This window comes from Canis lupus, chromosome 28, assembly GCF_048164855.1.
Source record: "Canis lupus baileyi chromosome 28, mCanLup2.hap1, whole genome shotgun sequence".
In the NCBI taxonomy this organism is placed as follows: Eukaryota; Metazoa; Chordata; class Mammalia; order Carnivora; family Canidae; genus Canis; species Canis lupus.
The window spans coordinates 6,426,228-6,442,021 of NC_132865.1; the positions used below are offsets into that span (position 1 = coordinate 6,426,228).

A 15,794-nucleotide genomic window follows, 5' to 3' on the forward strand; every position below is an offset into this window, starting at 1 on the left:
TTTGTGTCCTATAATTTTACCAGATTTACTGATTGGATGTAACAGTTTTTTGTTGAGTGTTTAGTATTTTTTATAAAATCATGTTGTCTGCATATAGAGACAATTTTACTTCTTCCTTTCCAGTTCTGATGCCTTTTATTCCTTTTTCTTGCCTGACTGCTCTAGCTAGGACTTCTAACATTATGTTGAATAGGAGCGGTGAGAGTGGACACCTATATCTTGTTCCTGATCTTAAAAGGAAAGCTTTCAGCCTGTCACCATTGAGTGTGATGTGTGGGCTTGTCATGAATGGCCTTTATTATGTGGAGGTACGTTCCCTCTGTACCTACCTTGTTGAGCGTTTTTATCATGAATGGATGTTGAATTTTGTCAGTGGCTTTTCTGCATCTATTCAGGTGACTATATGGTTTTTAACCTTCACTTTCTTCAAGTTGTGTATCACATTGAGTTATTTGCAAATGTTGAAGCATCCTCATACACCTGGTTATGGTGTATGATCTTTTTAACATATTGTTGAGTTTGATTTGCTAATATTTTGTTAAGGATTTTTGCATATATATTCAGCAGGGATATCGGCCTATAATTTTATTTTCTTGTAGTGTTATTTTTTGCTTTTGTCATCAGAATAATGCTGGCCTCCTGAAATGAGTGTTTCTCCCACTTCTGTTTTGGGAGAGTTTGAGAAGGATTGTTTTTAATTCCTCTTTAAATGTTTTGTAGAATTCACCAGTGAAGCCACCTAGTCCTGGGCTTTTCTTTCTTGGGAGGTGCTTGATTACTCTTTGAGTCTCCCTAATAATACTTGACCTATTCAGATATTCTATTTCTTCATGATTGCTTCTGTGTTGATTATATGTTCCTAGAAATTTACCCACTCTTGCAAAGATCTACCAGTTTTTGGCATACAGTTGTTTATTATAGTCTGTTATGATCCTTTCTATTTATGTGGTATCAATTGTAATGTCTCCTCTTTGATTTCTAATGTTACTTTTTCGAGTTCTCTCTCTCTCTCTCTCTCTCTCTCTATGTATCTAGCTAAAGTTTTAATCTTTTGAGAAAAAAAAAGCCTTAGTTTTATTGATCTTTTCTGTTGTCTTTTTAGTCTCATTTATTTCTGCTCTGATCTTTGTCATTTCCTCCCTTCTAACTTTAGGCTTAGTTGTTTTTTGTTGTTGTTGTTGTTTTTATCTCAATGAGGTGTAAATTTAGGTTGTTTGAGATCTTTCCTGTTTCTTGGTGGAGGCAGCTTATTGGTATGAGCTTTTTTCTTCGAACTGCTTTTCTGCATCCCATTCTTTACATTTTAATTTGTCTCGTACTTTTATTTCTCTTTTGATCTCTTCTTTGGTCTCTTGATTGTTCATTAGTATGCTGTTTTATATCCAGACATTGTGAGTTTCTCACTTTTCTTGTAATTGAATTCTATTGTGATCAGAAAAGATGCTTGGTAGGATTTCAGTCTGAAATTTTTGAGACTAGTTTTGTGGTCTAACACGTGATCTGTCCTGTAGAATATGTGTGTGTGCCTGAGAAGAGTATGTATTCTACTGCTGTTGGATGGGATGTTCTGTAAAGGTCTGTTAAGTCCATCTGGTCTGATGCGTCACTTCAGCCCCATATTTCCAGATTGCTTTTCTATCTTATCTTCCATTGCATAAAATGGGGCATTGAAGTCTCCGCTATTATTGTATTGCTGTCCATTTCTTCCTTTCAATCTATTAATATTTATCCTATATATTTGAGTGATTCTATGTTGGGTACATAAGTATTTACATTTGTTATATCCTGTTGGATTGATCCTTAATATTACATAAGGATCTTCTTTGTTTCTTATTATACTCATTGGATAGAAGTGTGGTTTGTTTAAGCATAGCTGCTCCTGCTTTCTTTTTGTTTCCATCTGCATGGAGTATCTCTTCCCATCCTTTCACATTCTGTCTGGGTGTGTCCCTGAAGCTGACATGAGTCTCTAATAATCATAAGCAGCAGGTAGTTGGGGCTTCTTTGTTTTGTTTTCATCTATTGAGCCACTCTATGTCTTTTCATTGGAGGATTTAGACCATTTACATTTAAGGTGATTATGAATATATATGAACTTATTGCTGTCATTTGGCTGTTTTCTGGCTAATTTCTGTAAATTGTTTTGTCCTTTAGCCCTTCCTTCTTGCTCTCTTCCTTTGCGATTTGGCAATTTTCTGTAGTGATATATGTAGATTTCCTTTTATCTTTTGTATATCTTTTTTTTTTTAATTTTATTTATTTATGATAGTCACACACAGAGAGAGAGGCAAAGACATAGGCAGAGGGAGAAGCAGGCTCCATGCACCAGGAGCCCGACATGGGATTCGATCCTGGGTCTCCAGGATCGCGCCCTGGGCCAGAGGCAGGCGTTAAACCGCTGTGCCACCCAGGGATCCCGTATCTTTTGTATATCTAATGTAGATACTTCGTACAATTGATCATGAGGCTTTAAAACACCTTACGGTCATACAGTCTATTTTAAATTGATACAAACTTAACTTTGCATACTAAAGCTCCACATTTTTATCCTTACTTGTTTTATGTTTTTGATGTCACAATTTACTTCTTTATACTTTGTGTAACTATTAACAAATATTGTACTTACATTTTCTGCTATTGTCTTTTGACCTTCATACTAGATTTTATAAGTGATTTACCTATCACCGTTACATTAGAGTATTTTAAATTTATGTATTTACTTTTACCAGTGAGATTTATAATTTCATATATCTTCCTGTTCCTAATTCCTATTCTTTCTTTTCAGCTTGAAGGAGTCCCTTTAACATTTCTTGTAAAGCTGGTTGAGTGATGATAAACTTCAGTTTTTATATCTGGAGAACTCAATCTCTCCATCAGTTCTGAAGGACAACTTTGCTGGGTAGGCTGTTCTTGATTGGCAGTTTTTTTCTTTTAGCAATTAAAATATATCATTCCACTCCCTCTGGCCTGCTATATTTCTGCTGAACATCTCATAATCTAGTAGGGTTTCCTTGTAAGCAACAAATTGCTTTTAAGATTCTTTAACTTTTGACAATTCATTTAATGTGTTGATGTGGGTGTTTTGGGATTCCTCTTAATTGGAACTTTTCAGTTTTCTTGGATCTGGATATTGATTTCATTCCCCAGGTTAGGGCTATTTTCAGATTTTTTTTTCTTTGAATAAGCTCTCTGCCCTCTTATCTTTCTTCTGAGGTCCCTATGATGCACATATTGGTCCCATGTGTTCCATATGCTGTCTTCACTCTTTCTCATTCTTTTTTTCTTTTTTTCTTCCCTGATTAGATTCCCTGCCCTGTCTTTTGAGTTCATGGTTTCTTCCAGTTTCATTTGTTGAGTCCATGTTTTGAACCCTCTATTGAATTTTTCAGGTCATTTTTTTTTTTTTTTTTTAATTTGCAGCTTTGTGGCATGTACGGCTTTTTTTCTCTCTCTTTGTTGAAATGTTCACTTTATGCATGTATTGCTCTGACCTTGATGAGCATCCCTATGGCCATAATTCTTAACTCTATCAGATAAATCATTAATCTTCAAGGTCTACTTCTGACTTTTTGTTATTCTATGTGGAACATGTTTCTGTATTTCTTCATCCTCTTTGACTCTCTGTGTTGATTTCTGTGTATTAGGTAACACAGTCATAGATAACATAGTTGAAGGTTTGCCAAGTTCTCTGTCTTAAAGGGGAGAATCTTAGCGTCTAGATGCAGGCTGATTGGAAGCTGGACCCTCAGGCAGAAGCTTTTAAAGTATCCAAGTAGCTATCCTTCATGGAACTGTGAGCTGGGTGTGTCTCTCTGCTTCTTCTGCACTGAACCCTGGGGTAGTAGCTACTTAAGAACTGTTTCTGGTTAGCTACCATCCTGGCTGGGTGACCTATGAACACAAGCTCCTTCCAGTGATGTTGGTGTTCTGGATTGGGCTACAGGGAGAATGCAGGCATGGTGTCTGCTGGCTTCCCTGGTCTCTGAGTAGAATGGTAGTCTCTCCCTAGAAGTGAGCTAAATTAGATGACTGACCCTTAGGCTGCAGCTTTTAAAATATACAAAAAGGCCTCTTTCAGGAAAAGACTGAGATAAGGACATTTTTGCCTACTGATATTTTTTTAAGACTTTAGTTAGGGATCCCTGGGTGGCGCAGCGGCTTGGCGCCTGTCTTTGGCCCAGGGCGCGATCCTGGAGACCCGGGATCGAATCCCACGTCGGGCTGCTGGTGCATGGAGCCTGCTTCTCCATCTGCCTGTGTCTCTGCCTCTCTCTCTTTCTGTGACTATCATAAATAAATAAAAATTAAAAAAAAAAAGACTTTATTTATGAGAGATACAGAGAGACGCAGAGACACAGGCAGAGGGAGAAGCAGGCTCCGTATGGGGATCCTGATGCGGGACACAATCCCAGAACCCCAGGATCATGACCTGAGCAAAAGGGAGATGTTCAACCACTAAACCACCCAGGTGCCCCTTGCCTACTGATTCTTTAGAGCCCTGGGCATGTAGCTGGTTAAGAACCGTTTCTTTGGGGATCCCTGGGTGGCGCAGCGGTTTGGCGCCTGCCTTTGGCCCAGGGCACGATCCTGGAGACCCAGGATCGAATCCCACGTCGGGTTCCCGGTGCATGGAGCCTGCTTCTCCCTCTGCCTATGTCTCTGCCTCTCTCTCTCTCTCTCTCTCTCTGTGTGACTATCATAAATAAATAAAAATTGAAAAAAAATTAAAAAAAAAAAAGAACCGTTTCTTTATTAGACAGTCTTGTTCAGCCCACAAACACAAGCCTTGCTGGCCACCAGTGTCAGGCTATTAAGGAATGTGCCCTCTGGATGCAGCTGCAAGAGCTAGTGCACCAGATAATGTGCCAGCCCCTTTTAGGAAGACACCAGTGACCTAGAGCAGAGCAAAGGGAGAATCTGAGAGGATACATGCTGGCCTCTGGAGAGGATAGCAGTCTGTTCCTGGATGTGTGCTAAATTAGCAATCAGACTTTCAGGCAGCAGCTTATAGGATATGCAAATAAGCCTCTTTTAGAGAAGGATGGGGAAGGAAATGGACATTTTTCTCTGCTGCCTCTGCTGGGATATCCATAGTAAGTCCAAGCCACTTAAGAACCTTTGTTCTTTGGTTGTAGCTGTGGGTCTTATGTGCACCAGGCTTGATGGCTTTCAAAGGGATGAGCCCCCCCTCAGATGGAAGTCTTAAAAGTTGGGACATAGATGTTGCATCCCAACCTGTCAGGCCTCAGGGAGCATATAGAAGTTCCTTCCTGACTGCTGCTGTCGGAAGGGGGGTTTTGGCAAGAGCGTGTCTAAGCCTCTCCAACCCCTTTTGATGTGTGTTTTTTCCTTGCCCATAGTTTCTCAGCTAGTTTCTGGCTTCTTTTCAGAAGGAATTATTCCATGTGTTGCTGCAGACTTGGTGCGTCTGTGGGAGGAGTCAGGAGACTCCTGTATTGCTGTCTTGACCAGAACTTCATTTATTTTAAAACTCAGTAATTAGGTGCATATACATTTAAGATTGGTACATCTCTGGACTTTTGTTATGAAACATCCATGTCTAGTAATACTTGTCTTGAAGTTGCCTTTCATTGTAGTGTTTGCATCCTATGTCTGTGTCTTTAATCCTTTTACCTTTAACCTATTCAATGTCTATATTTTCTTAAGTCTCTTTAAACAAGGTATTATTGAAGCTTTTTATCCACTATGAGGATAGTTGCATTTAAATTGATGATGTTTAATCTAATTACATAATCTGTGGTTGGGTTAAAGTCTGTCACCACGTTTCTTTGTCCCATTTGTCTTTTTCTCCTCCTTTGGATTCAGCAGGTATTTCTTAATATTCTATTTTATTGCCTCTATTGGCTTTATAACTACACCATTTACAGTTTCTTAAATAGTAAGGATACATTCTTTACTTGCTACAGGCTACCTTAAATAACATACCATTTATGCCTGTATCGTGTATAGGTCATAAATGTGTATTCCACTAATCCTATTATTTATGGCATACATTTTTTAAAGATTTTAAATTTTTTTTATTTATTCATGAGCAGCACAGAGAGGCACAGAGACACAGGCAGAGGGAGAAGCAGGCTCCCTGTGAGGAGCCCCACATGGGACTCGATTATAGGACCTCGGGATCATGACCTGAGCAGAGGGCAGATGCTCAAACACTGAGCCACACAGGGACCCCTTATGGTGTAATTATATATTTTACTTCTACATATCCTGTAGAAGAAGAAACTCTGTTTTTTAAATTTTGCTTCAAATTGTTTTAAATACACTTTTATTTTCATCAGTTAACTGGATTTTAAATAATTTAGGCTCTAGAAAAATAATTCTTATCTATCATTTCTGGCACTGTTTTTTTCCTTCATAAATATATAGGTTTCATCTGGAATCATGTGCCTTCAATGTGAATAATTTCCTTTAATATTTTGTGTAGTGCAGTTCTCCTGAAATCAGATTTTTTCAGCTTTCATTAAATTCAAAGGATATAGAATTTTATGTAAAGATTGGCACTTAGAGTTTTAGTTTAACAGGTTTTTTTAAGCACATGAAGACGTTTGTCTCTTGTCATTTGTTCATTATCGTTCTTCCCTGTTATGTATCTTTTTTCCTGTCTGCTTTGAAAATTTCTCATGTTTTCCAACAGTTTGATAATGATGTGCATAGGTGTGATTTCCTATGTATTTGTCTTTTTTTTTTTTTTGCAGTTTGTTTCTGTGCATTGCTTGTGTTTTTTAATCAAACTTGGAAATTTTTCAACTTTTATTTCTTCACATTTTTCTGCCTTGGTTGCTCTCCCTCTCCTACTGGATTCAAGCTGTACAGGTTAGATCACTTGCTATTTATCCCATATGTTAAGTCTGTTCATTTTTTTAATCCTTTTAACCTCTCTATGCTTCAGTTCGGATAGTTTCTAAAGATAAACTAAGTTCACATACTTAGACTTCCTAAAACACTAAGAGCTGCTCCTAAATACTATTTTTCAAACCCCAAAGAGATGTTGCTTTTTAAACATTTTTTCAAGAGCTAGATAAGGGATGAAGGAGACATCAGAGTATGAATAACTAGTGAATTATTTAGTGCTTTCTTCCACCTCCTGAAAGCTAGTTGAACTGAAGAATAAAAGATTTAGAAATACGGGAGAGAAATTGGTGAAGAGTACAATAGTATAGTATATCTGTACCCTAGGAGAGTGAAAAAGGTCATTTTCAATTCAGAAGTGAATTGGTAATAGAAGACCAAGGTAATAAGAAAAACATCCAACCCAACTCATTCAGAGCTCAGAAGAACAGACAAGCAAGAATGTGCTCAGTCCTACGCAGTCAGAGGATGTTATACCATTCCAACAGGTGTGAAATTTGAAAGTTACCATTACAGTATACCATACTATAGCATTTCTAATCTAAGGTAAACTTAATCACACATGACACATAGCAAGACTAAGAATTCATCAATTTACCTAAAACAGCCACTTGTAGAAGTGTATTATAAACATTTGTTTTAAGGTAAATTGTACTATAACCACATAACAATTGGACAGAAAAATACTAAGGAAAAGGGAATAACATTCAATAAACACATTCCAGATGAAATAAATTTTACAAAAAAAAAAAAAAAAGATGACTGAGAAATTCAATTTGCCATGAAGAACTTCAGAAATCAGACTTTTTTGCCTAGCACTACAAATTCTGGAAACTTGTGTGAAAATACAGACATTAAGCACATCTAAATAAATATAAATCAAGATAGGGCATATAATTCAATAAATAACCATACGATAAGCTGCTATGTCGTCTCCAATGAACAGATTTCAAAGTAATCATCATGGGAATGGGAAAGACAAGTTTTAACCTTAAATAATTCTAGCAGTACCCAAATAGTATTACAATAGTAAAGGTATTTATGCCCAAATGTTAGTTTTAATGACAGAAACTCAGTATTCACACAGGGATAAGTAGTTTCATTCACAATTTATTGAATTGCAAATTAGATTGTTATGCTAGTTAGAGAATAAATCTCCAAAATATCTTTGCAGGTTCCTGTATGTCTAAATGTATGCCAACATTATTGGACTGTTTAAATTATTAGAAGCTAAGAATATGAAGTACTTATCAAGGTTTCAACAATAAAAATATTTTTTTTAAAATACCGTATTTGGTAATAAATTAGATTTATAGAAATTGAGAATTCAAAATAAATTAAACCTGAGTTATAAGTGCCTCCTACCCTGCCCACCCCCAGAATACATAACTTATATCACATTCTCTTTTATACCAGTGTGCCTCAAACTTTAATAAGCATACATAATTCCTTGAAGATCTCATTAGATGCAGTTTCTGATTCTGTTAAGTCTGTTGTGGGGTCTGAGAGTCCACATTTCTAACAAGCTACAGATGAAGCTAATGCTGGTCTTTAGACCACCCTTTGAGCAGCAAGGTGACCTACTCTATAGTGAAGATGATTTCTGGCCTAATAGACTGTATAGTTTTAAAGATTATTCAAGGCTGTAAGAGATTTTGGAATCAAACATAACCACAAATGATCACAAAAAAATAGGCCTTAGAAGTAAAGAATGTTTTAGTTAAGTGAAAGCTTAAAGTATACCAAATTGGCAGTGTTTCTATTCATCCGACAATGACACCTTTCATACAATATAAATCAGGACACCAAGTTCTTGTAACTTTAAGTAGTTACTATAGCTTGAGGCGCTCTTCCAGTTCATTCAAGTCCAGAAAAATCCAAGCCAGTGCACTGCAAAACCACTAAGAAAAATCTTTAATGGTTAACTGTCCATATAGATTACTTGTAAACTTGCTTTAGGCTATCCCATCTCCTCCTCCTCTTTCAACAAATAAATGCTTTTTCTTCTGTCTTGTAGCCAAACAGCGTGTAACAGCTAGTGCCCCTCCCTTTAAAAATCGAACAAAATTATCTCCAACCAAAGGACCCAATGCAAAGAGGTTGGCTTCTTTAACACATTCGTAGGTATATGCATCTATTTCCACAGGATTGCTCTTACAGGTGATTGGCTGGCTTGAGTTATGGCCCAGGTAACAGCCCTGCTCCTTCAGAAAGGACAGATTGGGATGAGAACCGATCAGCACTACGGCCGCAGAGAGCTTAAATACTTTTTTCAATCCAGAGAGGCTTTGAAGAATGCATTTCATGTCCGACTTAAAGGAAAGCACATGGTGCTCAGGAAAACTGGTATAATCAGATAAAAGATTTGAGTCTACAGAATATGACTGAGTACACATCATATGATAGACTTTATGGTATTCTGGATAAAGCTTTTTAGGAAGCTGTTTGAAAATTAAGCTTGGATCAGTTACTCGTCTGCGAAATACATGAATCACAGGAATGTTATTGTTGTAAGCACACAGTACCGCGTCGGCTGCAGTAAGCCCCGAACCTACAATTAACACCGGATCCACTTTGCCACGCAACTTTCCTTTGCTTATAGCAGCTCCAAACTCAGGCATTGAATGAAACACAAAAGGAAAATCTTCCCCTTCAATCTCCAGATGGGCAGGAGAATCCAACGTTCCAGTTGCCAGAGCTACATTCTCAGCAAAGAGACAGAAGGGAACGTGGGACCCATCCGCTGTTCGCTGATAACCCCTGATTTCCCAATTCCTCTTGATAAATTTTGACTTCTCTATCTGTAAATGCTGTGTTGAAATATTTCTGTCTTGTCCATCATCATCATCTTGATCTCTGTAGAGTCTTGATACAGAGGTGATATAAGTATTCTCTCTGAAATTCTTCTGAAGACCCATGACTTTTACATAATGTTTATAGTAGCGAGCTATTTCCTCGGGCATGACCCGATCCCCTTTTAGGTTCCTAAAAGAGAAAAAGGAAAAATATCCTGAGGAGAGTACTGTGATAGTTTCCACGATTATTCCCGCTCCATCTAGTTGGCTACCATACAGATCTTTTTAATTCCTCTGGACTGTCTTAGCTATAAATTGACCTTTTACAAAGAAAAAGTTTTTTTCTTTAGTTAAAAATGTTAGTTTTATCAATAGAAGCCCCATGAAGTACAGACTGTATTTTAACGCATCTATTTCCCCAGTGCCTTGCATAGGATCAGGCTGGCTACCTTTATCAATAAATGTGTAAGTAAATGAACTGAAATGTGGAAATACAGACTTTTATAGTCTGTCTCACAACAATAATTCAGTCTATATACTCTTCAGCCTACATTCTGTAATGGATTGAATTAGATTATAATTATTTGAGAGCCTGCAGGTCCAACTGTGGTATAGATAATTCTTAAAGATAGATGCGTCTGGGCGGCTCGGTCGGTTAAGTGTCTGCCTTTGACTCAGATCATGATCTCAGGGTCCCACATCGGGCTCCCTTTCCTTACCCTGCTTGTACGAACTCTTTAATAAAAAAATAAAAACCTAATTCTTAAAGATCATATATGTATGATCTTGACATGATTTTTTTCTGTCATGATGACTGATTTTATTTTCCTGATGACTGAAAATAATTCACATCAATCCTCTTAAAATCATCTTACATCTAAGTACATAAAACATTTCTGTGTTTTCCTGTTCATAAAGAAATCTATAAATATAGTAAAGTCCTTTTTTTCATAAAGAGCAGATCCTTTCATTTTCCACTTGAACTTTAAAGCAGTAGGCATTAATGCCCCCTCAACACTGGGCCCTGATTAGAGATAAGTAGCAGTAAAAACATATCAAATAATTTCACATCATCCATTACAAATTGTAACTGAAAGAAGTCCATAAAAGTTTTTCTTAAAATGTAATAATATAATTAAGATTTAGATTAACTCTCACTTTTCACAGAAACCTGATGTAGGTTTTATAAATGAGGAAATTAACAGCTATTTTAAGTTACTTGACCCATGGTCACAACATTAGAAGTTACTAGGATTCAAACCCTGACAGCCTCTCAAGATCTGATGGTCAACACTATGCAAAGGCAGGAGGTGAAGCCAGTATTTAAACACAAGATTCAAAAACAAAACAAAAAAACCCCACAAGATTCTTTTTCACATATTACTTCAATATACAACGTGCCCAATGTAAAAGGACACACACTGCTAGCACAGAAAAAAAATCACAAAGCTTCCCCATTACCAGTATCACAAAAGGAAGAATGTTGAGCAATTTTCACTTGCTTGCTTATGAAAATCAAGAACTTGTTCAACTTGCCTGATTTTGTTACTTTTCATTTCAAACCCATATAAAATTCCTTTTTAAAAACTCCCAAAGGGGGGGTGGCCTGGCTGGCTCAGTCAGAACATGTGACTCTTGATCTCAGGGTCATGAGTTTGAGCCCCACGTTGGGTGCTGGGATTACTTAAATGAATAAATAAACCCCAAAAAACCAAAAGGAGTATTTGAAAAGTTTAATCTCAGTGATTCATGCTGGTCTGAATTTGCTCTTCTTAAATCTATGCAAATTAAGGATAATTTCTATGGATTAATATGATTTCTATCTAGCAGGAAGCCAAGCACTCAAATGTTTACAATCCTGTACTAACATAGGTTAAAGAACTTCCTGCTTTACTTATTCTTTCTGTGAGCAAACTAGATTCTCTGTATTAGTAATTTCCATCTAGTTTAATACTATCCTGGAAAATAAGGCTTTCAAATTATTTATCCTTTTAAATTTGGGGTTCTTTTTCCCAAAATAAACTTGTATCCTTCCACAAGAGATTTCTTCTCAATTATTTCTATTTTCATATTTCGTATCAAATCTTTACCTCTATAGCCAATAGGGTAGCAAGTCACATCACAGATTCTGGTTTATTCCACTGTTCTACATTATGAACCATCAACACTCCCAGGCTCTGAAAGCCAAACACTATAGGTGTGTATACAGGAGATACCCATACACAAACCTGAATCGCCACTGATAAAAGTAAGTGTAGAACGGATGAGAAACTAAACAGTGGTTTAATAGGAGAGCAGGATAAATCCATAATCAATGAGGAACGTAGTCTATAGACAAGCCTTTACCGCTGTGCGCTTAGTTCTATAACATCTCTAAATGGAGACTAGCCCATCATCATTGCTGCAAAGAGGTTTTATGTGAAAGACACAAATTTGTATCATTCCTCTAAGAATCACAAAGTTTTTGAAATCGGCCAATGGACTCACCCATTGTACATCAAAGAACTCTAACAGTTTGATCTTTACCTTCGTTTGCTAGATACCCAATCTTTAAATTTAAGTCCAGGTAGCTCCATCCAATTTCCAAAGCTGATTGTCAACATGGAACCTTCCATATTCTATGTGAATAAAAAAACGCACAAACACATTTAAGTGGTAAGATGGATTTTTTAAAAAAAACAAATACACCTTCATTCACTAAAATTAAGAGTCTGGATAAGGAGAGTTAAAATAAGACCTAAATGGTTGTGTAAATTACAAACACTTTCATCATTTTGCAGGATCTATAGTCCTTCTTCCATAAAGTTAAGCTCTTATAAAACAAGTTTATGATACTGCCAGATGCCCAATGTTAATAGCTTCGGCCTGTAATAATATAATTCAGATATAGAGTGTGTTAGAGGAATACATCAGTATTTTCACTTTTTAAACAAAAGGGGAAAAGTTCATTAATTTCTAACACATTATATATTCATTTTAATATTAACAAGTTTTTTAAGAAATGTGCAGCAGAACAGCTTTTCCCCCCCTCCCTCAATTGGAACTGCCAATCTAAGCTGGTTTGGATACAGCAGCAGCTCTTTCTAAAACCAGGGAAAGCGCCAGTGGTTACCGGTTAAGAGGAGACTCCCCGCTGAGGCTACTGCTGCCTGTAAGGAAGTGAGCCCTTCCAGCTTCCTTGTCCTGCTTCTCTCTGCTCTGCTCACTACAAAGCAACCAAAAGCCCAGGGCCAACAGCACCTGTCCCGACGGCCTCCATGATCACTTTCAACCAACTCTTTTAGAAAGAGAACTCTGGCTTTGGTACGGAGATTGTACTGAAGAAGAAAAGAGTGGAGTAGGCAATCTTTCCAATAACTTGGGTCAAAGATGATGATGGCCAATACAGCAAAATTACAATCACGGTGGGGAAAAGTAGGGTGGAAGGACTCACAGTATGTTTATGAGAAAGAATGGAGAAGATACAATAATGGGTTTGAATTGGGAGTTGGGGAAAGAACCACCAAGGAATGTTTCTGGCTTGAGGAACTACAGCCCAGTGCTACTACCCCATAAGGAAATAAAGAAATCAGATGATAAAGGTGACTGGTTATGTAGGCATGCAGAGTTTGGGAATCAAATCAGGTGAATATACAAGAGAAAGTAACATGGGCCAGGGATCTTGATTTGGGAATCACTCAACATGCACATGCCAGTCACTGAAGTATATGAGACAAGCCAGGGAGAATGAAGAATATAAAGAGAGGACCTTGGACTGGCACAGAGTTTACAGACAAGTCCACAAGATAACTGAAAAGGAATGACCAAACAGGAAGAAAGACAAGGAGATGAAATGTTCAGCAAATCTAAGAGGGGTATCATCACTGTCAAATGCTGCAGAGGTCAGGAAAAGATAAATGTTGAGACTGTCAAACTGAGCAAAAAAGGAAGATAACAACTTTTAAAAAGAGAAATTCCACCAGAAGAGGCAGTGACAGAAGCTAAAGTGAAGCTAGCTAAGGAACAGGAGGCAAGGCATAGGAGTAATGGATAGGTAACTATTTCAAGAAAGTGGCTCTAAGGCAAAGCCTACAGATAAGCTAGCACATAAAACTTAATAATCGAAAATAATTTTAGTATATTTATATACTGAGGGACAGAAACTGGCAGAGAAACTTAAGATACAAGAAGATAAGGTGAAAATCAAATAAGCAGTGTCCTTGGAGAAGACAGAGGTCCAGAATATGTCTGGAAGGTTAGCTTGGACGTGATACCACTTGCACAATGACAGAGGATAAGACACAAAGAGGCAGCATGAATGCAAGTAAGTTTGCAAGTCTGAGTGTAAAATTATGCAAGTTCAATCCTGATGGATTCTGTGTTCTAAGAATCAAGAGTATTCCTAAGTAGGAAGGTGGGAAAAAAAGGGATTGAGAATTGAGAAGAACATTTAAAAAAGAAATATCAAAGGATTACCAAGTAGTGTTCAGGACCCAAATGAGGTTGGAGAATACTTTTCACAGTTGTGGGACCTTTTTTTTTGTCTGGCAATGTTTAATAGCCCAAGTAGAGGAAAAGATAAAGTGGACAGTTTTATGAATTGCTTTTTTTTGTCAAGCCCATGTGACAGAAGGACAATGGGTCAAAAGAACTAAGGAGAATGGTTGTTAAACTACAGAACCTAAGCTGGGTAAGTAAGGGGGTTAAGATCAGAGCTTCAAACTCTGTGTGTGAAGATTCGATAGGGTGACGCAGCTGGAAGAATAAAAAGTTGTGTTCATAAAGTAAGATATTTGAAAATTTAGATTTTCACTGAATCGTTACTGTAGAGGCGCTGGAGTTAGTATCCAAGGAGGAATGGCAGAGATTGTTGAGAATGAAGCGATTAAGAGACTAAGAGGTTAAGATGTTGCTTGTGTCACGTATGTAAAGTTACTCAAGTTGACAATAAAACCTGGGATATAACGGCAGACCGTCACTTAGGAGCCACAGATTCAACAGCTGATGGGAACATTCCGGGAGGTAGAGGGGCCAGGCACGACCTTGTTCAAAGGAACAGGAACTTCGACGGAAGAGCAAAGCGGAATAAAGAGAACACCGATGTCACTAGTCAACCTGACAGGACACGGGGCCGTGAGAGAGTGAACAAACTCCACTCAGGGAGCTGCAGCGAGAATGGTATCTTCAGGAAAACAAGATTTCAAGGAAGGGAGTGAAAGCAGCTCATAACTGAAGTGGTTAAGAGTATACAGAAGCTTATTTATTAGCAAATGGAGTTGTAGGGGTCCACGGTTAGAGTCTGGAGGTGAGGAGAGGTGAGCCACTGGGTCACGAGAACAGCAGAGAACTACGCAGGAATGACTGGGAGAGGACAAGTGACTTAGGGGGCCTACATCCTGAGTAATAACCACGGTTAACTAGGATGTATATGAGGCATGGCGGGGCGTGGTGGGGGGGGGCTGTCTATAACGACAAACAGTACTCGGGTCGAGAACCTGAAGATTAAGGTATGGAATGCAGAGGTGGGAATAAATAATTATGCCCCTGGAAAAGTCAAGTAACTTCATAGAAGTGATGTTTGAAAAATGGATAAAAGCTAAAATATCATTTATTTATATCCCTCTTCTAGTGGGTATCATATATGATGCATGAAAAAAATTCAGCAAATTTTCAGTACATTTCAAGCTTTACCACTGATTCAAATGTGTTTTTAGTAATCAAGGCTTATCTAGGGTTTGACTTTCATATATATAAGGGAAAGAAATGAAGTAACAGAGATCATTGTACATTTTCTAAGCAAAAAAGAGAAGTACAAGAAAACTTCAGGAATTTAGAGAAGCATAATGCGTTATGTTTTTCAAGAAATACTGTTTAACAATGCTACTCACCATTAGCACAAATATAAACACTTAAGACAAAGGGCGCAGGGTAATTTGTTAGTTGCTATCCGTTACCATTCGGGGAATTAATATTAGGAGAGGAGTTGAACATATATTTAATCTATAAAGTTCTCAAATATCCTAAAACAGTCGCTTATTAAATGTAAATATTTAAACATACAGCATTGCACTAATATATGAATAGTCAACTGAAATCTGTACTGAAGATCTGATATTTAATGTTAAAATTCCCATGAAATCCTTATTC

At 37.5% G+C, this 15,794-nt stretch overlaps 1 protein-coding gene and 1 long non-coding RNA gene across 3 annotated transcripts in view; one reads left to right on the forward strand and one right to left on the reverse strand.

Moving 5' to 3' along the window:
* Positions 1-15,794, forward strand: part of LOC140620142 (uncharacterized) — a 27,524-nt gene continuing 11,730 nt past the window's right edge. Inside the window, exon 1 of one of the 2 annotated variants that reach the window (XR_012019879.1) lies at positions 1-395. This is a non-coding gene — a long non-coding RNA (uncharacterized lncRNA). Of the gene's footprint in view, positions 396-2,724; positions 2,900-15,794 lie in introns of those variants that run through there. The other variant, XR_012019880.1, reaches the window with a different exon arrangement.
* OSGIN2 (oxidative stress induced growth inhibitor family member 2) overlaps positions 7,964-15,794 on the reverse strand; it is a 22,970-nt gene continuing 15,139 nt past the window's right edge. The window contains exons 5-6 of the mRNA XM_072803982.1: positions 12,195-12,286; positions 7,964-9,858 (exon numbers count right to left, since the gene is read on the reverse strand). Coding sequence (XP_072660083.1) covers positions 8,829-9,858; positions 12,195-12,286 — 1,122 coding nt within the window. The 3' untranslated portion in view covers positions 7,964-8,828. The remainder of the gene's footprint in view (positions 9,859-12,194; positions 12,287-15,794) is intronic.